Genomic DNA, 27,012 nt, shown 5'->3' on the forward strand with positions numbered 1-27,012 from the left:
GTCACAGTGTAGGTCACAGTAGGTCACAGTGTAGGTCACAGTGTAGGTCACAGAGTAGGTCACAGTGTAGGTCACAGTGTAGGTCACAGAGTAGGTCACAGTGTAGGTCACAGTGTATGTCATAGTGTAGGTCACAGTAGGTCACAGTGTAGGTCACAGTGTAGGTCACAGAGTAGGTCACAGAGTAGGTCACAGTGTAGGTCACAGTGTAGGTCACAGAGTAGGTCACAGTGTAGGTCACAGTGTAGGTCACAGTGTAGGTCACAGAGTAGGTCACAGTGTAGGTCACAGTGTAGGTCACAGTGTAGGTCACAGAGTAGGTCACAGTGTAGGTCACAGTGTAGGTCACAGAGTAGGTCACAGTGTAGGTCACAGTGTATGTCATAGTGTAGGTCACAGTAGGTCACAGTGTAGGTCACAGTGTAGGTCACAGTGTAGGACATAGTGTAGGACATAGTGTAGGTCACAGTGTAGGTCACAGTAGATCACAGTGTAGGTCATAGTGTAGGTCACAGTAGATCACAGTGTAGGTCATAGTGTAGGTCACAGTAGGTCACAGTGTAGGTCATAGTGTAGGTCACAGTGTAGGTGGTCACAGTAGGTCATAGTGTAGGTCACAGTGTAGGTCACAGTAGGTCATACTGTAGGTCACAGTAGGTCATAGTGTAGGTCACAGTGTAGGTCACAGTGTAGGTCACAGAGTAGGTCACAGTGTATGTCACAGTGTATGTCACAGTGTAGGTCACAGTGTAGGTCACAGTAGGTCACAGTGTAGGTCACAGTAGGTCATAGTGTAGGTCACAGTGTAGGTCATAGTGTAGGTGATAGTGTAGGTCACAGTAGGTCATAGTGTAGGTCACAGTGTAGGTCACAGTGTAGGTCACAGTGTAGGTCACAGAGTAGGTCACAGTGTAGGTCACAGTGTAGGTCACAGTGTATGTCATAGTGTAGGTCACAGTAGGTCACAGTGTAGGTCACAGTGTAGGTCACAGTAGGTCACAGTAGGTCACAGTGTAGGTCACAGTGTAGGTCACAGAGTAGATCACAGTGTAGGTCACAGTGTATGTCACAGTGTAGGTCACAGTGTAGGTCACAGTGTATGTCACAGTAGGTCACATTAGGTCACAGTGTAGGTCACAGTGTAGGTCACAGAGTAGGTCACAGTGTAGGTCACAGTAGGTCACAGTGTAGGTCACAGTGTAGGTCACAGAGTAGGTCACAGTGTAGGTCACAGTGTAGGTCACAGAGTAGGTCACAGTGTAGGTCACAGTAGGTCACAGTGTAGGTCACAGTGTAGGTCACAGAGTAGGTCACAGAGTAGGTCACAGTGTAGGTCACAGTGTAGGTCACAGAGTAGGTCACAGTGTAGGTCACAGTGTAGGTCACAGAGTAGGTCACAGTGTAGGTCACAGTGTAGGTCACAGAGTAGGTCACAGTGTAGGTCACAGTGTAGGTCACAGAGTAGGTCACAGTGTAGGTCACAGTGTATGTCATAGTGTAGGTCACAGTAGGTCACAGTGTAGGTCACAGTAGGTCACAGTTTGATCCTTTGTTTGGCCTGTTTCAGATGAAGCGTGCCTTGGTCCTTGGGGCGTCTGCTCTCATCATTCTTGCTCTCAATCAGAACACAGTCAGTGAGGTGAGTGTGCGGAGCCACAGAAAACACCCTTATGTGTCAAAGGAAAGTCTGACTGTTTTTGTGTCTCTTTCAGATGGATCTGTCTCAGGTCTTGGTCAAACCCATCATAGTGATTCAGTCTTCTGAAAATGTCACACGCCTGTTCGGTGCTTTACTCAGGTACTTTATCATCTTGAACTCAAACGTTCACCCTCTAGATGTGTAATGACAGTGTACGATGCATAGACCCTGACCAGCTGATCTGAAGTCAAAGGTGCTGATGCTTATGGAATTCAGTTTTTTTTCTTCATCTATGCCCCTTATATGAGTTGAAGGCAACACTATTAAATATTTAAAGTCAATTTCTCAGCTTACTGCCAAATACTAGCCTGGTATTGCTCTCTCACTTCTAAAGTAAATAGCCCCAAGAAGAATCAATCATGAGTGGAAATCTTTGACGCTCAAGCAACATCTTGGTATCAATGCCAGTCACCTGTCCCTCCTGTCACCTGTCCAGTCACCTGTCCCTCCTGTCACCTGTCCAGTCACCTGTCCCTCCTGTCACCTGTCCAGTCACCTGTCCCTCCTGTCACCTGTCCAGTCACCTGTCCCTCCTGTCACCTGTCCAGTCACCTGTCCCTCCTGTCACCTGTCCAGTCACCTGTCCCTCCTGTCACCTGTCCAGTCACCTGTCCCTCCTGTCACCTGTCCAGTCACCTGTCCCTCCTGTCACCTGTCCCTCCTGTCACCTGTCCAGTCACCTGTCCCTCCTGTCACCTGTCCAGTCACCTGTCCCTCCTGTCACCTGTCCTGTCACCTGTCCTGTCAAGTCAACCATGCTCTAATGTGGAGGTATGAGTTTATCTCCTAAATGACTCGATCCTGGTGAATCCCAGGTGTAGTGCGGTACCAGGAAACACCGGTACAACTTTCTGTTACGACCTTGTTTGTTTTGTTGTCTGAGAAACAAAGGAGAAAAAGCTAAACGATCTGCAAGAAAAACTAAAACTGCTGGAGGTAAATCCTGCCAAGAAGGATAATCCTCTAGTGCTGTAGGAAATGAAAATGATGAGAGGAGAAATTAATGATCTGACCTCACAGGAAATAGTTAAGAAAATGCTCTTTACCCAACAAAGTAAATCAATATTATTGAGAGTGGATCAGGTTAGGTTACGTGTCTTTATTCATACACTTGGGTAAATTGCTCTGCAGTGATTAAGGAACATCAAACATACACAAAAGATAGAAAACAGACATAATGGATTAATCAAGTTTTAAATTATGCCGAGTGAGTTTGTTTAAGAGGACATAGAGGCAGCTCTGCCCCTGAACCCGAGCGTTCAGGGGCAGCTCTGGTCCTGAACCCGAGCGTTCAGGGGCAGCTCTGGTCCTGAACCCGAGCGTTCAGGGGCAGCTCTGGTCCTGAACTCGAGCGTTCAGGGGCAGCTCTGGTCCTGAACCCGAGCGTTCAGGGGCAGCTCTGGTCCTGAACCCGAGCGTTCAGGGGCAGCTCTGGTCCTGAACCCGTGCGTTCAGGGGCAGCTCTGGTCCTGAACCCGAGCGTTCAGGGGCAGCTCTGGTCCTGAACCCGAGCGTTCAGGGGCAGCTCGGGCAGCTCTGGAGCAAACAGGACATGTGTTTGTAAAAGTTGAGACTTTATCACAAACTATTGGCAATTGCTTCTTGGGGCAAATTATTCAATCAATGGGATATGTGTTTTGTTGAGAAAATAATCTTTAAAATAATGTATAACTTATGGTATTGACCACGGAAAAAAAGTGATGATGTAAGAGAACTTGTGTAATTTGGAAACAGCGCCGCCTCAGGAGGATGGAACATGTTAACGTTCAGAAGCAGGGAGGACTCCTCCCACCATTTTGCAAAGTCTTGTAAAATGGCTGGTGTCGCCCCCTCCTGGAGCAGGCTCACAATGACATGAGTCATCAGCATGTTTAAAGCTTCGTACAGACGCCGCGGCCTAATCGCGCCCGACGCAGAATTTGACCGCGTGTACGTTTGAAAGGTTTACGCTCCGGACGCGCGCTCTCGATGCCCCGGACACTGTACACAGGCGCGCTCCAGCTGTCTGCGCACATGCGCAGTAGAGATGTTGTCGCATGAGCAGTGGAGTTGTTTGTTCATTGTGTAAAATGGCGGATATCGAGAGTGTTGTTTTCACATTTTTGGTTTGTTTGTGTCTCTGTTCCACCGTGAACACATGGTACAGCTCCTTTCTCCCACACGGCCACAATCAGTCTTTCGTCTGCCATTGTTGACGAGCCAGGAAAAAGTGGCTCTTCTTGGGGAATTCCACGGGGAATACCGGAAATGCAGGGGAAATACGTACGTCACTGGAGCGTCAGCTCTGATTGGCTGCTGCGGCGGCTGCTACGCTTCAGCTGCAGAGACCTGAACATATCTGAGCGCGTCGCGTAAGCCGCTTTAGCCGCCTCGGTCGCCTCATACGCGCTCAAAGCGTCGAGAGCGTAAAAAAACGCACCAATCGCGCCGCAAAAACGAAGAAATCGCGCCGCGGGAAACGCACTACGCGCGTTTACTATAGACTTTGAATGTAAACTGGAGGCTTCGGCCGCGGTGGTGTGGAAGCCACTTAAGAATGACCTTGTCATAGTGGCTCTGCAGCTTATTTGTATAGAGGATGAACAACAAAGGTGAAAGGACACGCCCTTGTGGTGAGCCAGTGGAACTACAGGCCAGGTCAGACAGCACTCCTGCCGTATCCTGTCAGTTAAAAAGCTGAGAATCCACCCCAAAAGATTCCTGCTCAGGTTAACGTCCTTTAAGAGATGATTGATTAGAAATATGGGGCTGGATGGTGTTAAAAGCTGAGATAAACTCCAAAAAGAAAAGCCTGACATGAGCTTTGTGTATATCCTGGTGGTGAAGAATCAGATTCAGCTTCCGGGTTATGGCGGCGGTTTTAGCTGATGCATTCACACCTGTGCTGCGAAACCTGGCTTTAAAATCACCGTTTGACCCTGATCCCAAAGAAGAAGAATAAGGGGCGTAAACAAGGAAGCGTAACTCTACGGGACCGAAACAAACAATGCTGACGGCCCACAATCCCATTGGAAAACAGTCCGCATCGCAAGCTAACAAAGCTAAGAAAGCTAACAAGGCTAACAAGGCTAACAAGGCTAACATGGCTAACATGGCTAACATGGGTAGCAAACCTGTTAAAGGAGACCTCCGGGGTTAAAAGAGACCTCCAGGGTTAAAGGAGACCTCCGGGGTTAAAGGAGACCTCCAGGGTTAAAGGAGACCTCCGGGGTTAAAGGAGACCTCCGGGGTTAAAGGAGACCTCCGGGGTTAAAGGAGACCTCCAGGGTTAAAGGAGACCTCCGGGGTTAAAGGAGACCTCAGAGTTAAAGGAGACCTCCGGGGTTAAAAGAGACCTCCAGGGTTAAAGGAGACCTCCGGGGTTAAAGGAGACCTCCGGGGTTAAAGGAGACCTCCAGAGTTAAAGGAGATCTCCAGAGTTAAAGGAGACCTCAGAGTTAAAGGAGACCTCAGAGTTAAAGGAGACCTCCAGGGTTAAAGGAGACCTCCAGAGTTAAAGGAGACCTCAGAGTTAAAGGAGACCTCAGAGTTAAAGGAGACCTCAGAGTTAAAGGAGACCTCCAGAGTTAAAGGAGACCTCAGAGTTAAAGGAGACCTCCAGAGTTAAAGGAGACCTCAGAGTTAAAGGAGACCTCAGAGTTAAAGGAGACCTCCAGGGTTAAAGGAGACCTCAGAGTTAAAGGAGACCTCAGAGTTAAAGGAGACCTCAGAGTTAAAGGAGACCTCCAGAGTTAAAGGAGACCTCAGAGTTAAAGGAGACCTCAGAGTTAAAGGAGACCTCCAGAGTTAAAGGAGACCTCCAGAGTTAAAGGAGACCTCCAGAGTTAAAGGAGACCTCAGAGTTAAAGGAGACCTCAGAGTTAAAGGAGACCTCCAGGGTTAAAGGAGACCTCAGAGTTAAAGGAGACCTCAGAGTTAAAGGAGACCTCAGAGTTAAAGGAGACCTCCAGAGTTAAAGGAGACCTCAGAGTTAAAGGAGACCTCAGAGTTAAAGGAGACCTCCAGAGTTAAAGGAGACCTCCAGAGTTAAAGGAGACCTCAGAGTTAAAGGAGACCTCCAGAGTTAAAGGAGACCTCAGAGTTAAAGGAGACCTCCAGAGTTAAAGGAGACCTCCAGAGTTAAAGGAGACCTCAGAGTTAAAGGAGACCTCCAGAGTTAAAGGAGACCTCCAGAGTTAAAGGAGACCTCAGAGTTAAAGGAGACCTCAGAGTTAAAGGAGACCTCCAGAGTTAAAGGAGACCTCCGGGGTTAAAGGAGACCTCCAGGGTTAAAGGAGACCTCCGGGGTTAAAGGAGACCTCCAGGGTTAAAGGAGACCTCCGGGGTTAAAGGAGACCTCAGAGTTAAAGGAGACCTCCGGGGTTAAAAGAGACCTCCAGGGTTAAAGGAGACCTCCGGGGTTAAAGGAGACCTCCGGGGTTAAAGGAGACCTCCAGAGTTAAAGGAGATCTCCAGAGTTAAAGGAGACCTCAGAGTTAAAGGAGACCTCAGAGTTAAAGGAGACCTCCAGGGTTAAAGGAGACCTCCAGAGTTAAAGGAGACCTCAGAGTTAAAGGAGACCTCAGAGTTAAAGGAGACCTCAGAGTTAAAGGAGACCTCCAGAGTTAAAGGAGACCTCAGAGTTAAAGGAGACCTCCAGAGTTAAAGGAGACCTCAGAGTTAAAGGAGACCTCAGAGTTAAAGGAGACCTCCAGGGTTAAAGGAGACCTCAGAGTTAAAGGAGACCTCAGAGTTAAAGGAGACCTCCAGAGTTAAAGGAGACCTCAGAGTTAAAGGAGACCTCAGAGTTAAAGGAGACCTCAGAGTTAAAGGAGACCTCCAGAGTTAAAGGAGACCTCAGAGTTAAAGGAGACCTCAGAGTTAAAGGAGACCTCCAGAGTTAAAGGAGACCTCCAGAGTTAAAGGAGACCTCAGAGTTAAAGGAGACCTCCAGAGTTAAAGGAGACCTCAGAGTTAAAGGAGACCTCCAGAGTTAAAGGAGACCTCCAGAGTTAAAGGAGACCTCAGAGTTAAAGGAGACCTCCAGAGTTAAAGGAGACCTCCAGAGTTAAAGGAGACCTCAGAGTTAAAGGAGACCTCAGAGTTAAAGGAGACCTCCAGAGTTAAAGGAGACCTCCAGAGTTAAAGGAGACCTCAGAGTTAAAGGAGACCTCAGAGTTAAAGGAGACCTCCAGAGTTAAAGGAGACCTCAGAGTTAAAGGAGACCTCAGTGTTAAAGGAGACCTCCAGAATTAAAGGAGACCTCAGAGTTAAAGGAGACCTCCAGAGTTAAAGGAGACCTCAGAGTTAAAGGAGACCTCAGAGTTAAAGGAGACCTCAGAGTTAAAGGAGACCTCCAGAGTTAAAGGAGACCTCCAGAGTTAAAGGAGACCTCAGAGTTAAAGGAGACCTCAGAGTTAAAGGAGACCTCCAGAGTTAAAGGAGACCTCAGAGTTAAAGGAGACCTCCAGAGTTAAAGGAGACCTCAGAGTTAAAGGAGACCTCCAGAGTTAAAGGAGACCTCAGAGTTAAAGGAGACCTCCAGAGTTAAAGGAGACCTCAGAGTTAAAGGAGACCTCAGAGTTAAAGGAGACCTCAGAGTTAAAGGAGACCTCCAGAGTTAAAGGGGACCTCAGAGTTAAAGGAGACCTCCAGAGTTAAAGGAGACCTCCAGAGTTAAAGGAGACCTCCAGAGTTAAAGGAGACCTCAGAGTTAAAGGAGACCTCCAGAGTTAAAGGAGACCTCAGAGTTAAAGGAGACCTCCAGAGTTAAAGGAGACCTCCAGAGTTAAAGGAGACCTCAGAGTTAAAGGAGACCTCCAGAGTTAAAGGAGACCTCCAGAGTTAAAGGAGACCTCAGAGTTAAAGGAGACCTCAGAGTTAAAGGAGACCTCAGAGTTAAAGGAGACCTCCAGAGTTAAAGGAGACCTCAGAGTTAAAGGAGACCTCAGAGTTAAAGGAGACCTCCAGAGTTAAAGGAGACCTCAGAGTTAAAGGAGACCTCCAGAGTTAAAGGATACCTCAGAGTTAAAGGAGACCTCCAGAGTTAAAGGAGACCTCCAGAGTTAAAGGAGACCTCCAGAGTTAAAGGAGACCTCAGAGTTAAAGGAGACCTCCAGAGTTAAAGGAGACCTCCAGAGTTAAAGGAGACCTCAGAGTTAAAGGAGACCTCAGAGTTAAAGGAGACCTCCAGAGTTAAAGGAGACCTCAGAGTTAAAGGAGACCTCAGAGTTAAAGGAGACCTCCAGAGTTAAAGGAGACCTCAGAGTTAAAGGAGACCTCCAGAGTTAAAGGAGACCTCAGAGTTAAAGGAGACCTCAGAGTTAAAGGAGACCTCAGAGTTAAAGGAGACCTCCAGAGTTAAAGGAGACCTCCAGAGTTAAAGGAGACCTCAGAGTTAAAGGAGACCTCAGAGTTAAAGGAGACCTCAGAGTTAAAGGAGACCTCCAGAGTTAAAGGAGACCTCAGAGTTAAAGGAGACCTCAGAGTTAAAGGAGACCTCAGAGTTAAAGGAGACCTCAGAGTTAAAGGAGACCTCAGAGTTAAAGGAGACCTCCAGAGTTAAAGGAGACCTCCTGTACAAAGGCAAGCGCGTCTTCTTTTATCCAGATATTCCATATGAGGTTCGTCAACAACAGCAAAAGTTCAACACATTTTTGGGAAGCTCAAGAGGAGAACTCTGAGACATGGGTTCTCTTTTCCAACGACTCATCCGTGAGTTTTGAAGGTAAAAAAAAACAAATTCAATACATTTATTTTATGACGATAAAGAAGACACCCTCAATTTGCCTGTTGTGTCAGACAAATAAAAGAACAAAATTAGGAGCCGAAATAACTTTTTGGAAGTACAGGCCGCAATAAATCTCCAGGAGCGATGGGTTCACCTCAGAGTGTATAAAGCTCTAAAGACACACCTCAGAGTGTTATAAAGCTCTAAAGACACACCTCAGAGTGTTATAAAGCTCTAAAGACACACCTCAGAGTGTTATAAAGCTCTAAAGACACACCTCAGAGTGTTATAAAGCTCTAAAGACACACCTCAGACACCTCAGAGTGGTATAAAGCTCTAAAGACACACCTCAGAGTGTATAAAGCTCTAAAGACACACCTCAGAGTGTATAAAGCTCTAAAGACACACCTCAGAGTGTATAAAGCTCTAAAGACACACCTCAGAGTGTATAAAGCTCTAAAGACACACCTCAGAGTGTATAAAGCTCTAAAGACACACCTCAGAGTGGTATAAAGCTCTAAAGACACATCTCAGAGTGTATAAAGCTCTAAAGACACACCTCAGAGTGTTATAAAGCTCTAAAGACACACCTCAGAGTGTATAAAGCTCTAAAGACACACCTCAGAGTGGTATAAAGCTCTAAAGACACACCTCAGAGTGTATAAAGCTCTAAAGACACACCTCAGAGTGTATAAAGCTCTAAAGACACACCTCAGAGTGTATAAAGCTCTAAAGACACACCTCAGACACCTCAGAGTGGTATAAAGCTCTAAAGACACACCTCAGAGTGTATAAAGCTCTAAAGACACACCTCAGAGTGGTATAAAGCTCTAAAGACACACCTCAGAGTGGTATAAAGCTCTAAAGACACACCTCAGAGTGTATAAAGCTCTAAAGACACACCTCAGAGTGTATAAAGCTCTAAAGACACACCTCAGACACCTCAGAGTGGTATAAAGCTCTAAAGACACACCTCAGAGTGTATAAAGCTCTAAAGACACACCTCAGAGTGTATAAAGCTCTAAAGACACACCTCAGAGTGGTATAAAGCTCTAAAGACACACCTCAGAGTGTATAAAGCTCTAAAGACACACCTCAGAGTGTTATAAAGCTCTAAAGACACACCTCAGAGCGGTATAAAGCTCTAAAGACACACCTCAGAGTGTATAAAGCTCTAAAGACACACCTCAGAGCAGTATAAAGCTCTAAAGACACACCTCAGAGTGTATAAAGCTCTAAAGACACACCTCAGAGTGTATAAAGCTCTAAAGACACACCTCAGAGTGTATAAAGCTCTAAAGACACACCTCAGAGCGGTATAAAGCTCTAAAGACACACCTCAGAGTGTATAAAGCTCTAAAGACACACCTCAGAGTGTATAAAGCTCTAAAGACACACCTCAGAGTGTATAAAGCTCTAAAGACACACCTCAGAGTGTATAAAGCTCTAAAGACACACCTCAGAGTGTTATAAAGCTCTAAAGACACACCTCAGAGTGTTATAAAGCTCTAAAGACACACCTCAGAGTGTTATAAAGCTCTAAAGACACACCTCAGAGTTATAAAGCTCTAAAGACACACCTCAGAGTGTATAAAGCTCTAAAGACACACCTCAGAGTGTATAAAGCTCTAAAGACACACCTCAGAGCGGTATAAAGCTCTAAAGACACACCTCAGAGCGGTATAAAGCTCTAAAGACACACCTCAGAGCGGTATAAAGCTCTAAAGACACACCTCAGAGTGTATAAAGCTCTAAAGACACACCTCAGAGTGTTATAAAGCTCTAAAGACACACCTCAGAGTGTTATAAAGCTCTAAAGACACACCTCAGAGTGTATAAAGCTCTAAAGACACACCTCAGAGTGGTATAAAGCTCTAAAGACACACCTCAGAGTGTATAAAGCTCTAAAGACACACCTCAGACACCTCAGAGTGGTATAAAGCTCTAAAGACACACCTCAGAGTGTATAAAGCTCTGAAGACACACCTCAGAGCGGTATAAAACTCTAAAGACACACCTCAGAGTGTATAAAGCTCTAAAGACACACCTCAGAGGGTATAAAGCTCTAAAGACACACCTCAGAGTGGTATAAAGCTCTTAAGACACACCTCAGAGTGGTATAAAGCTCTAAAGACACACCTCAGAGTGTTATAAAGCTCTAAAGACACACCTCAGAGTGTATAAAGCTCTAAAGACACACCTCAGAGCGGTATAAAGCTCTAAAGACACACCTCAGACACCTCAGAGTGGTATAAAGCTCTAAAGACACACCTCAGAGTGTATAAAGCTCTAAAGACACACCTCAGAGCGGTATAAAGCTCTAAAGACACACCTCAAAGTGTATAAAGCTCTAAAGACACACCTCAGAGTGTATAAAGCTCTAAAGACACACCTGAGAGAGGTATAAAGCTCTAAAGACACACCTCAGAGTGTATTAAGCTCTAAAGACACACCTCAGAGTGTATAAAGCTCTAAAGACACACCTCAGAGTGTTATAAAGCTCTAAAGACACACCTCAGAGGGGTATAAAGCTCTAAAGACACACCTCAGAGTGTTATAAAGCTCTAAAGACACACCTCAGAGTGTTATAAAGCTCTAAAGACACACCTCAGAGTGGTATAAAGCTCTAAAGACACACCTTAGAGTGTTATAAAGCTCTAAAGACACAGCTCAGAGTGGTATAAAGCTCTAAAGACACACCTGAGAGAGGTATAAAGCTCTAAAGACACACCTGAGAGAGGTATAAAGCTCTAAAGACACACCTCAGAGTGTATAAAGCTCTAAAGACACAGCTCAGAGTGGTATAAAGCTCTAAAGACACACCTGAGAGAGGTATAAAGCTCTAAAGACACACCTCAGAGTGTATAAAGCTCTAAAGACACACCTCAGAGTGTTATAAAGCTCTAAAGACACACCTCAGAGTGTATAAAGCTCTGAAGACACACCTCAGAGCGGTATAAAACTCTAAAGACACACCTCAGAGTGGTATAAAGCTCTTAAGACACACCTCAGAGTGGTATAAAGCTCTAAAGACACACCTCAGAGTGTTATAAAGCTCTAAAGACACACCTCAGAGTGTATAAAGCTCTAAAGACACACCTCAGAGCGGTATAAAGCTCTAAAGACACACCTCAGACACCTCAGAGTGGTATAAAGCTCTAAAGACACACCTCAGAGTGTATAAAGCTCTAAAGACACACCTCAGAGCGGTATAAAGCTCTAAAGACACACCTCAAAGTGTATAAAGCTCTAAAGACACACCTCAGAGGGGTATAAAGCTCTAAAGACACACCTCAGAGTGGTATAAAGCTCTAAAGACACACCTCAGAGTGGTATAAAGCTCTAAAGACACACCTCAGAGTGTATAAAGCTCTAAAGACACACCTCAGACACCTCAGAGTGGTATAAAGCTCTAAAGACACACCTCAGAGTGTATAAAGCTCTAAAGACACACCTCAGAGCGGTATAAAGCTCTAAAGACACACCTCAAAGTGTATAAAGCTCTAAAGACACACCTCAGAGTGGTATAAAGCTCTAAAGACACACCTCAGAGTGTATACAGCTCTAAAGACACACCTCAGACACCTCAGAGTGGTATAAAGCTCTAAAGACACACCTCAGAGTGTATAAAGCTCTAAAGACAAACCTCAGAGCGGTATAAAGCTCTAAAGACACACCTCAGAGTGTATAAAGCTCTAAAGACACACCTCAGAGTGTATAAAGCTCTAAAGACACACCTCAGAGTGTTATAAAGCTCTAAAGACACACCTCAGAGCGGTATAAAGCTCTAAAGACACACCTCAGAGTGGTATAAAGCTCTAAAGACACACCTCAGAGTGTATAAAGCTCTAAAGACACACCTCAGAGTGGTATTAAGCTCTAAAGACACACCTCAGAGTTATAAAGCTCTAAAGACACACCTCAGAGTGTTATAAAGCTCTAAAGACACACCTCAGACACCTCAGAGCGGTATAAAACTCTAAAGACACACCTCAGAGCGGTATAAAACTCTAAAGACACACCTCAGAGTGTATAAAGCTCTAAAGACACACCTCAGAGGGTATAAAGCTCTAAAGACACACCTCAGAGTGTATAAAGCTCTAAAGACACACCTCAGAGTGGTATAAAGCTCTAAAGACACACCTCAGAGTGTATAAAGCTCTAAAGACACACCTCAGAGTTATAAAGCTCTAAAGACACACCTCAGAGTGTATAAAGCTCTAAAGACACACCTCAGAGTGTATAAAGCTCTAAAGACACACCTCAGAGCGGTATAAAGCTCTAAAGACACACCTCAGAGCGGTATAAAGCTCTAAAGACACACCTCAGAGCGGTATAAAGCTCTAAAGACACACCTCAGAGTGTATAAAGCTCTAAAGACACACCTCAGAGTGTTATAAAGCTCTAAAGACACACCTCAGAGTGGTATAAAGCTCTAAAGACACACCTCAGAGTGTATAAAGCTCTAAAGACACACCTCAGACACCTCAGAGTGGTATAAAGCTCTAAAGACACACCTCAGAGTGTATAAAGCTCTAAAGACACACCTCAGAGTGGTATAAAGCTCTAAAGACACACCTCAGAGTGGTATAAAGCTCTAAAGACACACCTCAGAGTGTTATAAAGCTCTAAAGACACACCTCAGAGTGTATAAAGCTCTAAAGACACACCTCAGAGTGTTATAAAGCTCTAAAGACACACCTCAGAGTGGTATAAAGCTCTAAAGACACACCTCAGAGTGTATAAAGCTCGAAAGACACACCTCAGAGTGTATAAAGCTCTAAAGACACACCTCAGAGTGGTATAAAGCTCTAAAGACACACCTCAGAGTTATAAAGCTCTAAAGACACACCTCAGAGTTATAAAGCTCTAAAGACACACCTCAGAGTGTTATAAAGCTCTAAAGACACGCCTCAGAGTGTTATAAAGCTCTAAAGACACACCTCAGAGTGTATAAAGCTCTAAAGACACACCTCAGAGTGTATAAAGCTCTAAAGACACACCTCAGAGTGGTATAAAGCTCTAAAGACACACCTCAGAGTGTATAAAGCTCTAAAGACACACCTCAGAGCGGTATAAAGCTCTAAAGACACACCTCAGAGTGGTATTAAGCTCTAAAGACACACCTCAGAGTGTATAAAGCTCTAAAGACACACCTCAGAGTGTATAAAGCTCTAAAGACACACCTCAGAGTGGTATAAAGCTCTAAAGACACACCTCAGAGTGTATAAAGCTCTAAAGACACACCTCAGACACCTCAGAGTGGTATAAAGCTCTAAAGACACACCTCAGAGTGGTATAAAGCTCTAAAGACACACCTCAGAGTGTATAAAGCTCTAAAGACACACCTCAGAGTGTATAAAGCTCTAAAGACAAACCTCAGAGCGGTATAAAGCTCTAAAGACACACCTCAGAGTGTATAAAGCTCTAAAGACACACCTCAGAGCGGTATAAAGCTCTAAAGACACACCTCAGAGCGGTATTAAGCTCTAAAGACACACCTCAGAGTGTATAAAGCTCTAAAGACACACCTCAGAGTGTTATAAAGCTCTAAAGACACACCTCAGAGTTATAAAGCTCTAAAGACACACCTCAGAGTGTATAAAGCTCTAAAGACACACCTCAGAGTGTTATAAAGCTCTAAAGACACACCTCAGAGTGGTATAAAGCTCTAAAGACACACCTCAGAGTGTATAAAGCTCTAAAGACACACCTCAGAGTGTATAAAGCTCTAAAGACACACCTCAGACACCTCAGAGTGGTATAAAGCTCTAAAGACACACCTCAGAGTGTATAAAGCTCTAAAGACACACCTCAGAGCGGTATAAAGCTCTAAAGACACACCTCAGAGTGTATAAAGCTCTAAAGACACACCTCAAAGTGTATAAAGCTCTAAAGACACACCTCAGAGTGTTATAAAGCTCTAAAGACACACCTCAGAGTGTATAAAGCTCTAAAGACACACCTCAGAGTGGTATAAAGCTCTAAAGACACACCTCAGAGCGGTATAAAGCTCTAAAGACACACCTCAGAGTGTATTAAGCTCTAAAGACACACCTCAGAGTGTTATAAAGCTCTAAAGACACACCTCAGAGTGTTATAAAGCTCTAAAGACACACCTCAGAGGGGTATAAAGCTCTAAAGACACACCTCAGAGTGTTATAAAGCTCTAAAGACACACCTCAGAGTGTACAAAGCTCTAAAGACACACCTCAGAGTGGTATAAAGCTCTAAAGACACACCTTAGAGTGTTATAAAGCTCTAAAGACACAGCTCAGAGTGGTATAAAGCTCTAAAGACACACCTGAGAGAGGTATAAAGCTCTAAAGACACACCTCAGAGTGTATAAAGCTCTGAAGACACACCTCAGAGCGGTATAAAACTCTAAAGACACACCTCAGAGTGTATAAAGCTCTAAAGACACACCTCAGAGGGTATAAAGCTCTAAAGACACACCTCAAAGTTGTATAAAGCTCTAAAGACACACCTCAGAGTGGTATAAAGCTCTAAAGACACACCTCAGAGTGTATAAAGCTCTAAAGACACACCTAAGAGTGTTATAAAGCTCTAAAGACACACCTCAGAGTGTTATAAAGCTCTAAAGACACACCTCAGAGTGTATAAAGCTCTAAAGACACACCTCAGAGTGGTATAAAGCTCTAAAGACACACCTTAGAGTGTATAAAGCTCTAAAGACACACCTCAGAGTGTATAAAGCTCTAAAGACACACCTCAGAGTGGTATAAAGCTCTAAAGACACACCTCAGAGTGTATAAAGCTCTAAAGACACACCTCAGACACCTCAGAGTGGTATAAAGCTCTAAAGACACACCTCAGAGTGTATAAAGCTCTAAAGACACACCTCAGAGCGGTATAAAGCTCTAAAGACACACCTCAAAGTGTATAAAGCTCTAAAGACACACCTCAGAGTGTATAAAGCTCTAAAGACACACCTCAGAGTGGTATAAAGCTCTAAAGACACACCTCAGACACCTCAGAGTGGTATAAAGCTCTAAAGACACACCTCAGAGTGGTTTAAAGCTCTAAAGACACACCTCAGAGTGTATAAAGCTCTAAAGACACACCTCAGAGTGTATAAAGCTCTAAAGACACACCTCAGAGTGGTATTAAGCTCTAAAGACACACCTCAGAGCGGTATAAAGCTCTAAAGACACATGTCACAGTGTATAAAGCTCTAAAGACACACCTCAGAGTGTTATAAAGCTCTAAAGACACACCTCAGAGTGGTATTAAGCTCTAAAGACACACCTCAGAGTGTATAAAGCTCTAAAGACACACCTCAGAGTGTATAAAGCTCTAAAGACACACCTCAGAGTGGTATAAAGCTCTAAAGACACACCTCAGAGTGTATAAAGCTCTAAAGACACACCTCAGACACCTCAGAGTGGTATAAAGCTCTAAAGACACACCTCAGAGTGGTATAAAGCTCTAAAGACACACCTCAGAGTGTATAAAGCTCTAAAGACACACCTCAGAGTGTATAAAGCTCTAAAGACAAACCTCAGAGCGGTATAAAGCTCTAAAGACACACCTCAGAGTGTATAAAGCTCTAAAGACACACCTCAGAGCGGTATAAAGCTCTAAAGACACACCTCAGAGCGGTATTAAGCTCTAAAGACACACCTCAGAGTGTATAAAGCTCTAAAGACACACCTCAGAGTGTTATAAAGCTCTAAAGACACACCTCAGAGTTATAAAGCTCTAAAGACACACCTCAGAGTGTATAAAGCTCTAAAGACACACCTCAGAGTGTTATAAAGCTCTAAAGACACACCTCAGAGTGGTATAAAGCTCTAAAGACACACCTCAGAGTGTATAAAGCTCTAAAGACACACCTCAGAGTGTATAAAGCTCTAAAGACACACCTCAGACACCTCAGAGTGGTATAAAGCTCTAAAGACACACCTCAGAGTGTATAAAGCTCTAAAGACACACCTCAGAGCGGTATAAAGCTCTAAAGACACACCTCAGAGTGTATAAAGCTCTAAAGACACACCTCAAAGTGTATAAAGCTCTAAAGACACACCTCAGAGTGTTATAAAGCTCTAAAGACACACCTCAGAGTGTATAAAGCTCTAAAGACACACCTCAGAGTGGTATAAAGCTCTAAAGACACACCTCAGAGCGGTATAAAGCTCTAAAGACACACCTCAGAGTGTATTAAGCTCTAAAGACACACCTCAGAGTGTTATAAAGCTCTAAAGACACACCTCAGAGTGTTATAAAGCTCTAAAGACACACCTCAGAGGGGTATAAAGCTCTAAAGACACACCTCAGAGTGTTATAAAGCTCTAAAGACACACCTCAGAGTGTACAAAGCTCTAAAGACACACCTCAGAGTGGTATAAAGCTCTAAAGACACACCTTAGAGTGTTATAAAGCTCTAAAGACACAGCTCAGAGTGGTATAAAGCTCTAAAGACACACCTGAGAGAGGTATAAAGCTCTAAAGACACACCTCAGAGTGTATAAAGCTCTGAAGACACACCTCAGAGCGGTATAAAACTCTAAAGACACACCTCAGAGTGTATAAAGCTCTAAAGACACACCTCAGAGGGTATAAAGCTCTAAAGACACACCTCAAAGTTGTATAAAGCTCTAAAGACACACCTCAGAGTGGTATAAAGCTCTAAAGACACACCTCAGAGTGTATAAAGCTCTAAAGACACACCTCAGAGTGTTATAAAGCTCTAAAGACACACCTCAGAGTGTTATAAAGCTCTAAAGACACACCTCAGAGTGTATAAAGCTCTAAAGACACACCTCAGAGTGGTATAAAGCTCTAAAGACACACCTCAGAGTGTATAAAGCTCTAAAGACACACCTCAGAGTGTATAAAGCTCTAAAGACACACCTCAGAGTGTTATAAAGCTCTAAAGACACACCTCAGAGTGTATAAAGCTCTAAAGACACACCTCAGACACCTCAGAGTGGTATAAAGCTCTAAAGACACACCTCAGAGTGTATAAAGCTCTAAAGACACACCTCAGAGCGGTATAAAGCTCTAAAGACACACCTCAAAGTGTATAAAGCTCTAAAGACACACCTCAGAGTGTAAAAAGCTCTAAAGACACACCTCAGAGTGGTATAAAGCTCTAAAGACACACCTCAGACACCTCAGAGTGGTATAAAGCTCTAAAGACACACCTCAGAGTGTATAAAGCTCTAAAGACACACCTCAGAGCGGTATAAAGCTCTAAAGACACACCTCAAAGTGTATAAAGCTCTAAAGACACACCTCAGAGTGGTATAAAGCTATAAAGACACATGTCAGAGTGTATAAAGCTCTAAAGACACACCTCAGAGTGTATAAAGCTCTAAAGACACACCTCAGACACCTCAGAGTGGTATAAAGCTCTAAAGACACACCTCAGAGTGTATAAAGCTCTAAAGACAAACCTCAGAGCGGTATAAAGCTCTAAAGACACACCTCAGAGTGTATAAAACTTTAAAGACACACCTCAGAGTGTATAAAGCTCTAAAGACACACCTCAGAGTGTATAAAGCTCTAAAGACACACCTCAGAGCGGTATAAAGCTCTAAAGACACACCTCAGAGCGGTATAAAGCTCTAAAGACACACCTCAGAGTGTATAAAGCTCTAAAGACACACCTCAGAGTGGTATTAAGCTCTAAAGACACACCTCAGAGTTATAAAGCTCTAAAGACACACCTCAGAGTGTTATAAAGCTCTAAAGACACACCTCAGACACCTCAGAGTGGTATAAAGCTCTAAAGACACACCTCAGAGCGGTATAAAACTCTAAAGACACACCTCAGAGCGGTATAAAACTCTAAAGACACACCTCAGAGTGTATAAAGCTCTAAAGACACACCTCAGAGGGTATAAAGCTCTAAAGACACACCTCAGAGTGTATAAAGCTCTAAAGACACACCTCAGAGTGGTATAAAGCTCTAAAGACACACCTCAGAGTGTATAAAGCTCTAAAGACACACCTCAGAGTGTTATAAAGCTCTAAAGACACACCTCAGAGTTATAAAGCTCTAAAGACACACCTCAGAGTGTATAAAGCTCTAAAGACACACCTCAGAGTGTATAAAGCTCTAAAGACACACCTCAGAGTGGTATAAAGCTCTAAAGACACACCTCAGAGTGTATAAAGCTCTAAAGACACACCTCAGACACCTCAGAGTGGTATAAAGCTCTAAAGACACACCTCAGAGTGTATAAAGCTCTAAAGACACACCTCAGAGCGGTATAAAGCTCTAAAGACACACCTCAGAGTGTTATAAAGCTCTAAAGACACACCTCAGAGTGTATAAAGCTCTAAAGACACACCTCAGAGTGGTATAAAGCTCTAAAGACACACCTCAGACACCTCAGAGTGGTATAAAGCTCTAAAGACACACCTCAGAGTGTATAAAGCTCTAAAGACACACCTCAGAGCGGTATAAAGCTCTAAAGACACACCTCAAAGTGTATAAAGCTCTAAAGACACACCTCAGAGTGGTATAAAGCTCTAAAGACACATGTCAGAGTGTATAAAGCTCTAAAGACACACCTCAGAGTGTATAAAGCTCTAAAGACACACCTCAGACACCTCAGAGTGGTATAAAGCTCTAAAGACACACCTCAGAGTGTATAAAGCTCTAAAGACACACCTCAGAGTGTATAAAGCTCTAAAGACAAACCTCACAGCGGTATAAAGCTCTAAAGACACACCTCAGAGTGTATAAAACTTTAAAGACACACCTCAGAGTGTATAAAGCTCTAAAGACACACCTCAGAGTGTATAAAGCTCTAAAGACACACCTCAGAGCGGTATAAAGCTCTAAAGACACACCTCAGAGCGGTATAAAGCTCTAAAGACACACCTCAGAGTGGTATAAAGCTCTAAAGACACACCTCAGAGTGTATAAAGCTCTAAAGACACACCTCAGAGTGGTATAAAGCTCTAAAGACACACCTCAGACACCTCAGAGTGGTATAAAGCTCTAAAGACACACCTCAGAGTGTATAAAGCTCTAAAGACACACCTCAGAGCGGTATAAAGCTCTAAAGACACACCTCAAAGTGTATAAAGCTCTAAAGACACACCTCAGAGTGGTATAAAGCTCTAAAGACACATGTCAGAGTGTATAAAGCTCTAAAGACACACCTCAGAGTGTATAAAGCTCTAAAGACACACCTCAGACACCTCAGAGTGGTATAAAGCTCTAAAGACACACCTCAGAGTGTATAAAGCTCTAAAGACACACCTCAGAGTGTATAAAGCTCTAAAGACAAACCTCAGAGCGGTATAAAGCTCTAAAGACACACCTCAGAGTGTATAAAACTTTAAAGACACACCTCAGAGTGTATAAAGCTCTAAAGACACACCTCAGAGTGTATAAAGCTCTAAAGACACACCTCAGAGCGGTATAAAGCTCTAAAGACACACCTCAGAGCGGTATAAAGCTCTAAAGACACACCTCAGAGTGGTATAAAGCTCTAAAGACACACCTCAGAGTGTATAAAGCTCTAAAGACACACCTCAGAGTGGTATTAAGCTCTAAAGACACACCTCAGAGTTATAAAGCTCTAAAGACACACCTCAGAGTGTTATAAAGCTCTAAAGACACACCTCAGACACCTCAGAGTGGTATAAAGCTCTAAAGACACACCTCAGAGCGGTATAAAACTCTAAAGACACACCTCAGAGCGGTATAAAACTCTAAAGACACAGCTCAGAGTGGTATAAAGCTCTAAAGACACACCTCAGAGGGTATAAAGCTCTAAAGACACACCTCAGAGTGTATAAAGGTCTAAAGACACACCTCAGAGTGGTATAAAGCTCTAAAGACACACCTCAGAGTGTATAAAGCTCTAAAGACACACCTCAGAGTGTTATAAAGCTCTAAAGACACACCTCAGAGTTATAAAGCTCTAAAGACACACCTCAGAGTGTATAAAGCTCTAAAGACACACCTCAGAGTGTATAAAGCTCTAAAGACACACCTCAGAGCGGTATAAAGCTCTAAAGACACACCTCAGAGTGGTATTAAGCTCTAAAGACACACCTTAGAGTGGTATAAAGCTCTAAAGACACATGTCAGAGTGTATAAAGCTCTAAAGACACACCTCAGAGTGTTATAAAGCTCTAAAGACACACCTCAGAGTTATAAAGCTCTAAAGACACACCTCAGAGTGTTATAAAGCTCTAAAGACACACCTCAGAGTGTATAAAGCTCTAAAGACACACCTCAGAGTGGTATAAAGCTCTAAAGACACACCTCAGAGTGTATAAAGCTCTAAAGACACACCTCAGAGTGTATAAAGCTCTAAAGACACACCTCAGAGTGTATAAAGCTCTAAAGACACACCTCAGAGTTATAAAGCTCTAAAAACACACCTCAGAGTTATAAAGCTCTAAAGACACACCTCAGAGTGTTATAAAGCTCTAAAGACACACCTCAGAGTGTTATAAAGCTCTAAAGACACACCTCAGAGTGTATAAAGCTCTAAAGACACACCTCAGAGTGTTATAAAGCTCTAAAGACACACCTCAGAGTGTATAAAGCTCTAAAGACACACCTCAGAGTGGTATAAAGCTCTAAAGACACACCTCAGAGTGTATAAAGCTCTAAAGACACACCTCAGAGTGTATAAAGCTCTAAAGACACACCTCAGAGTGGTATTAAGCTCTAAAGACACACCTCAGAGCGGTATAAAGCTCTAAAGACACATGTCAGAGTGTATAAAGCTCTAAAGACACACCTCAGAGTGTTATAAAGCTCTAAAGACACACCTCAGAGTGGTATTAAGCTCTAAAGACACACCTCAGAGTGTATAAAGCTCTAAAGACACACCTCAGAGTGTATAAAGCTCTAAAGACACACCTCAGAGTGGTATAAAGCTCTAAAGACACACCTCAGAGTGTATAAAGCTCTAAAGACACACCTCAGACACCTCAGAGTGGTATAAAGCTCTAAAGACACACCTCAGAGTGTATAAAGCTCTAAAGACACACCTCAGACACCTCAGAGTGGTATAAAGCTCTAAAGACACACCTCAGAGTGTATAAAGCTCTAAAGACACACCTCAGCGTGTATAAAGCTCTAAAGACACACCTCAGAGTGTATAAAGCTCTAAAGACAAACCTCAGAGCGGTATAAAGCTCTAAAGACACACCTCAGAGTGGTATAAAGCTCTAAAGACACACCTCAGAGTGTATAAAGCTCTAAAGACACACCTCAGAGTGGTATTAAGCTCTAAAGACACACCTCAGAGCGGTATAAAGCTCTAAAGACACACCTCAGACACCTCAGAGTGGTATAAAGCTCTAAAGACACACCTCAGAGTGTATAAAGCTCTAAAGACACACCTCAGAGCGGTATAAAGCTCTAAAGACACACCTCAAAGTGTATAAAGCTCTAAAGACACACCTCAGAGTGGTATAAAGCTCTAAAGACACATGTCAGAGTGTATAAAGCTCTAAAGACACACCTCAGAGTGTATAAAGCTCTAAAGACACACCTCAGACACCTCAGAGTGGTATAAAGCTCTAAAGACACACCTCAGAGTGTATAAAGCTCTAAAGACAAACCTCAGAGTGTATAAAGCTCTAAAGACACACCTCAGAGTGTATAAAACTTTAAAGACACACCTCAGAGTGTATAAAGCTCTAAAGACACACCTCAGAGTGTATAAAGCTCTAAAGACACACCTCAGAGCGGTATAAAGCTCTAAAGACACACCTCAGAGCGGTATAAAGCTCTAAAGACACACCTCAGAGTGTATAAAGCTCTAAAGACACACCTCAGAGTGGTATTAAGCTCTAAAGACACACCTCAGAGTTATAAAGCTCTAAAGACACACCTCAGAGTGTTATAAAGCTCTAAAGACACACCTCAGACACCTCAGAGTGGTATAAAGCTCTAAAGACACACCTCAGAGCGGTATAAAACTCTAAAGACACACCTCAGAGCGGTATAAAACTCTAAAGACACACCTCAAAGTGTATAAAGCTCTAAAGACACACCTCAGAGGGTATAAAGCTCTAAAGACACACCTCAGAGTGTATAAAGCTCTAAAGACACACCTCAGAGTGGTATAAAGCTCTAAAGACACACCTCAGGGTGTATAAAGCTCTAAAGACACACCTCAGAGTGTTATAAAGCTCTAAAGACACACCTCAGAGTTATAAAGCTCTAAAGACACACCTCAGAGTGTATAAAGCTCTAAAGACACACCTCAGAGTGTATAAAGCTCTAAAGACACACCTCAGAGTGGTATAAAGCTCTAAAGACACACCTCAGAGTGTATAAAGCTCTAAAGACACACCTCAGACACCTCAGAGTGGTATAAAGCTCTAAAGACACACCTCAGAGTGTATAAAGCTCTAAAGACACACCTCAGAGCGGTATAAAGCTCTAAAGACACACCTCAGAGTGTTATAAAGCTCTAAAGACACACCTCAGAGTGTATAAAGCTCTAAAGACACACCTCAGAGTGGTATAAAGCTCTAAAGACACACCTCAGACACCTCAGAGTGGTATAAAGCTCTAAAGACACACCTCAGAGTGTATAAAGCTCTAAAGACACACCTCAGAGCGGTATAAAGCTCTAAAGACACACCTCAAAGTGTATAAAGCTCTAAAGACACACCTCAGAGTGGTATAAAGCTCTAAAGACACATGTCAGAGTGTATAAAGCTCTAAAGACACACCTCAGAGTGTATAAAGCTCTAAAGACACACCTCAGACACCTCAGAGTGGTATAAAGCTCTAAAGACACACCTCAGAGTGTATAAAGCTCTAAAGACACACCTCAGAGTGTATAAAGCTCTAAAGACAAACCTCAGAGTGGTATAAAGCTCTAAAGACACACCTCAGAGTGTATAAAACTTTAAAGACACACCTCAGAGTGTATAAAGCTCTAAAGACACACCTCAGAGTGTATAAAGCTCTAAAGACACACCTCAGAGCGGTATTAAGCTCTAAAGACACACCTCAGAGTGTATAAAGCTCTAAAGACACACCTCAGAGTGTTATAAAGCTCTAAAGACACACCTCAGAGTTATAAAGCTCTAAAGACACACCTCAGAGTGTATAAAGCTCTAAAGACACACCTCAGAGTGTTATAAAGCTCTAAAGACACACCTCAGAGTGGTATAAAGCTCTAAAGACACACCTCAGAGTGTATAAAGCTCTAAAGACACACCTCAGAGTGTATAAAGCTCTAAAGACACACCTCAGACACCTCAGAGTGGTATAAAGCTCTAAAGACACACCTCAGAGTGTATAAAGCTCTAAAGACACACCTCAGAGCGGTATAAAGCTCTAAAGACACACCTCAGAGTGTATAAAGCTCTAAAGACACACCTCAAAGTGTATAAAGCTCTAAAGACACACCTCAGAGTGTTATAAAGCTCTAAAGACACACCTCAGAGTGTATAAAGCTCTAAAGACACACCTCAGAGTGGTATAAAGCTCTAAAGACACACCTCAGAGCGGTATAAAGCTCTAAAGACACACCTCAGAGTGTATTAAGCTCTAAAGACACACCTCCGAGTGTTATAAAGCTCTAAAGACACACCTCAGAGTGTTATAAAGCTCTAAAGACACACCTCAGAGGGGTATAAAGCTCTAAAGACACACCTCAGAGTGTTATAAAGCTCTAAAGACACACCTCAGAGTGGTATAAAGCTCTAAAGACACACCTCAGAGTGTATAAAGCTCTAAAGACACACCTCAGAGTGTATAAAGCTCTAAAGACACACCTCAGACACCTCAGAGTGGTATAAAGCTCTAAAGACACACCTCAGAGTGTATAAAGCTCTAAAGACACACCTCAGAGCGGTATAAAGCTCTAAAGACACACCTCAGAGTGTATAAAGCTCTAAAGACACACCTCAAAGTGTATAAAGCTCTAAAGACACACCTCAGAGTGTTATAAAGCTCTAAAGACACACCTCAGAGTGTATAAAGCTCTAAAGACACACCTCAGAGTGGTATAAAGCTCTAAAGACACACCTCAGAGCGGTATAAAGCTCTAAAGACACACCTCAGAGTGTATTGAGCTCTAAAGACACACCTCAGAGTGTTATAAAGCTCTAAAGACACACCTCAGAGTGTTATAAAGCTCTAAAGACACACCTCAGAGGGGTATAAAGCTCTAAAGACACACCTCAGAGTGTTATAAAGCTCTAAAGACACACCTCAGAGTGTACAAAGCTCTAAAGACACACCTCAGAGTGGTATAAAGCTCTAAAGACACACCTTAGAGTGTTATAAAGCTCTAAAGACACAGCTCAGAGTGGTATAAAGCTCTAAAGACACACCTGAGAGAGGTATAAAGCTCTAAAGACACACCTCAGAGTGTTATAAAGCTCTAAAGACACACCTCAGAGCGGTATAAAACTCTAAAGACACACCTCAGAGTGTATAAAGCTCTAAAGACACACCTCAGAGGGTATAAAGCTCTAAAGACACACCTCAAAGTTGTATAAAGCTCTAAAGACACACCTCAGAGTGGTATAAAGCTCTAAAGACACACCTCAGAGTGTATAAAGCTCTAAAGACACACCTCAGAGTGTTATAAAGCTCTAAAGACACACCTCAGAGTGTTATAAAGCTCTAAAGACACACCTCAGAGTGTATAAAGCTCTAAAGACACACCTCAGAGTGGTATAAAGCTCTAAAGACACACCTTAGAGTGTATAAAGCTCTAAAGACACACCTCAGAGTGTATAAAGCTCTAAAGACACACCTCAGAGTGGTATAAAGCTCTAAAGACACACCTCAGAGTGTATAAAGCTCTAAAGACACACCTCAGACACCTCAGAGTGGTATAAATCTCTAAAGACACACCTCAGAGTGTATAAAGCTCTAAAGACACACCTCAGAGCGGTATAAAGCTCTAAAGACACACCTCAAAGTGTATAAAGCTCTAAAGACACACCTCAGAGTGTATAAAGCTCTAAAGACACACCTCAGAGTGGTATAAAGCTCTAAAGACACACCTCAGACACCTCAGAGTGGTATAAAGCTCTAAAGACACACCTCAGAGTGGTATAAAGCTCTAAAGACACACCTCAGAGTGTATAAAGCTCTAAAGACACACCTCAGAGTGTATAAAGCTCTAAAGACACACCTCAGAGTGGTATTAAGCTCTAAAGACACACCTCAGAGCGGTATAAAGCTCTAAAGACACATGTCACAGTGTATAAAGCTCTAAAGACACACCTCAGAGTGTTATAAAGCTCTAAAGACACACCTCAGAGTGGTATTAAGCTCTAAAGACACACCTCAGAGTGTATAAAGCTCTAAAGACACACCTCAGAGTGTATAAAGCTCTAAAGACACACCTCAGAGTGGTATAAAGCTCTAAAGACACACCTCAGAGTGTATAAAGCTCTAAAGACACACCTCAGACACCTCAGAGTGGTATAAAGCTCTAAAGACACACCTCAGAGTGTATAAAGCTCTAAAGACACACCTCAGAGTGTATAAAGCTCTAAAGACACACCTCAGAGTGTATAAAGCTCTAAAGACAAACCTCAGAGCGGTATAAAGCTCTAAAGACACACCTCAGAGTGTATAAAGCTCTAAAGACACACCTCAGAGCGGTATAAAGCTCTAAAGACACACCTCAGAGCGGTATTAAGCTCTAAAGACACACCTCAGAGTGTATAAAGCTCTAAAGACACACCTCAGAGTGTTATAAAGCTCTAAAGACACACCTCAGAGTTATAAAGCTCTAAAGACACACCTCAGAGTGTATAAAGCTCTAAAGACACACCTCAGAGTGTTATAAAGCTCTAAAGACACACCTCAGAGTGGTATAAAGCTCTAAAGACACACCTCAGAGTGTATAAAGCTCTAAAGACACACCTCAGAGTGTATAAAGCTCTAAAGACACACCTCAGACACCTCAGAGTGGTATAAAGCTCTAAAGACACACCTCAGAGTGTATAAAGCTCTAAAGACACACCTCAGAGCGGTATAAAGCTCTAAAGACACACCTCAGAGTGTATAAAGCTCTAAAGACACACCTCAAAGTGTATAAAGCTCTAAAGACACACCTCAGAGTGTTATAAAGCTCTAAAGACACACCTCAGAGTGTATAAAGCTCTAAAGACACACCTCAGAGTGGTATAAAGCTCTAAAGACACACCTCAGAGCGGTATAAAGCTCTAAAGACACACCTCAGAGTGTATTAAGCTCTAAAGACACACCTCAGAGTGTTATAAAGCTCTAAAGACACACCTCAGAGTGTTATAAAGCTCTAAAGACACACCTCAGAGGGGTATAAAGCTCTAAAGACACACCTCAGAGTGTTATAAAGCTCTAAAGACACACCTCAGAGTGTACAAAGCTCTAAAGACACACCTCAGAGTGGTATAAAGCTCTAAAGACACACCTTAGAGTGTTATAAAGCTCTAAAGACACAGCTCAGAGTGGTATAAAGCTCTAAAGACACACCTGAGAGAGGTATAAAGCTCTAAAGACACACCTCAGAGTGTATAAAGCTCTGAAGACACACCTCAGAGCGGTATAAAACTCTAAAGACACACCTCAGAGTGTATAAAGCTCTAAAGACACACCTCAGAGGGTATAAAGCTCTAAAGACACACCTCAAAG

General features: G+C 43.1%; 1 protein-coding gene across 2 annotated transcripts in view; it reads left to right on the forward strand.

Annotated features, from left to right (window-relative positions):
- LOC140347191 (RING finger protein 215-like) overlaps positions 1–27,012 on the forward strand; it is a 114,965-nt gene that overhangs the window by 18,742 nt on the left and 69,211 nt on the right. For both annotated transcript variants that reach the window (XM_072433553.1, XM_072433554.1), the window contains exons 3-4: positions 1,568–1,639; positions 1,713–1,798. In XM_072433553.1, coding sequence (XP_072289654.1) covers positions 1,568–1,639; positions 1,713–1,798 — 158 coding nt within the window. The remainder of the gene's footprint in view (positions 1–1,567; positions 1,640–1,712; positions 1,799–27,012) is intronic.

This window comes from Eucyclogobius newberryi, unplaced genomic scaffold, assembly GCF_026437365.1.
Source record: "Eucyclogobius newberryi isolate DKJ021-1_F unplaced genomic scaffold, fEucNew1.0.hap1 SCAF_6, whole genome shotgun sequence".
Classification (NCBI taxonomy): Eukaryota; Metazoa; Chordata; class Actinopteri; order Gobiiformes; family Gobiidae; genus Eucyclogobius; species Eucyclogobius newberryi.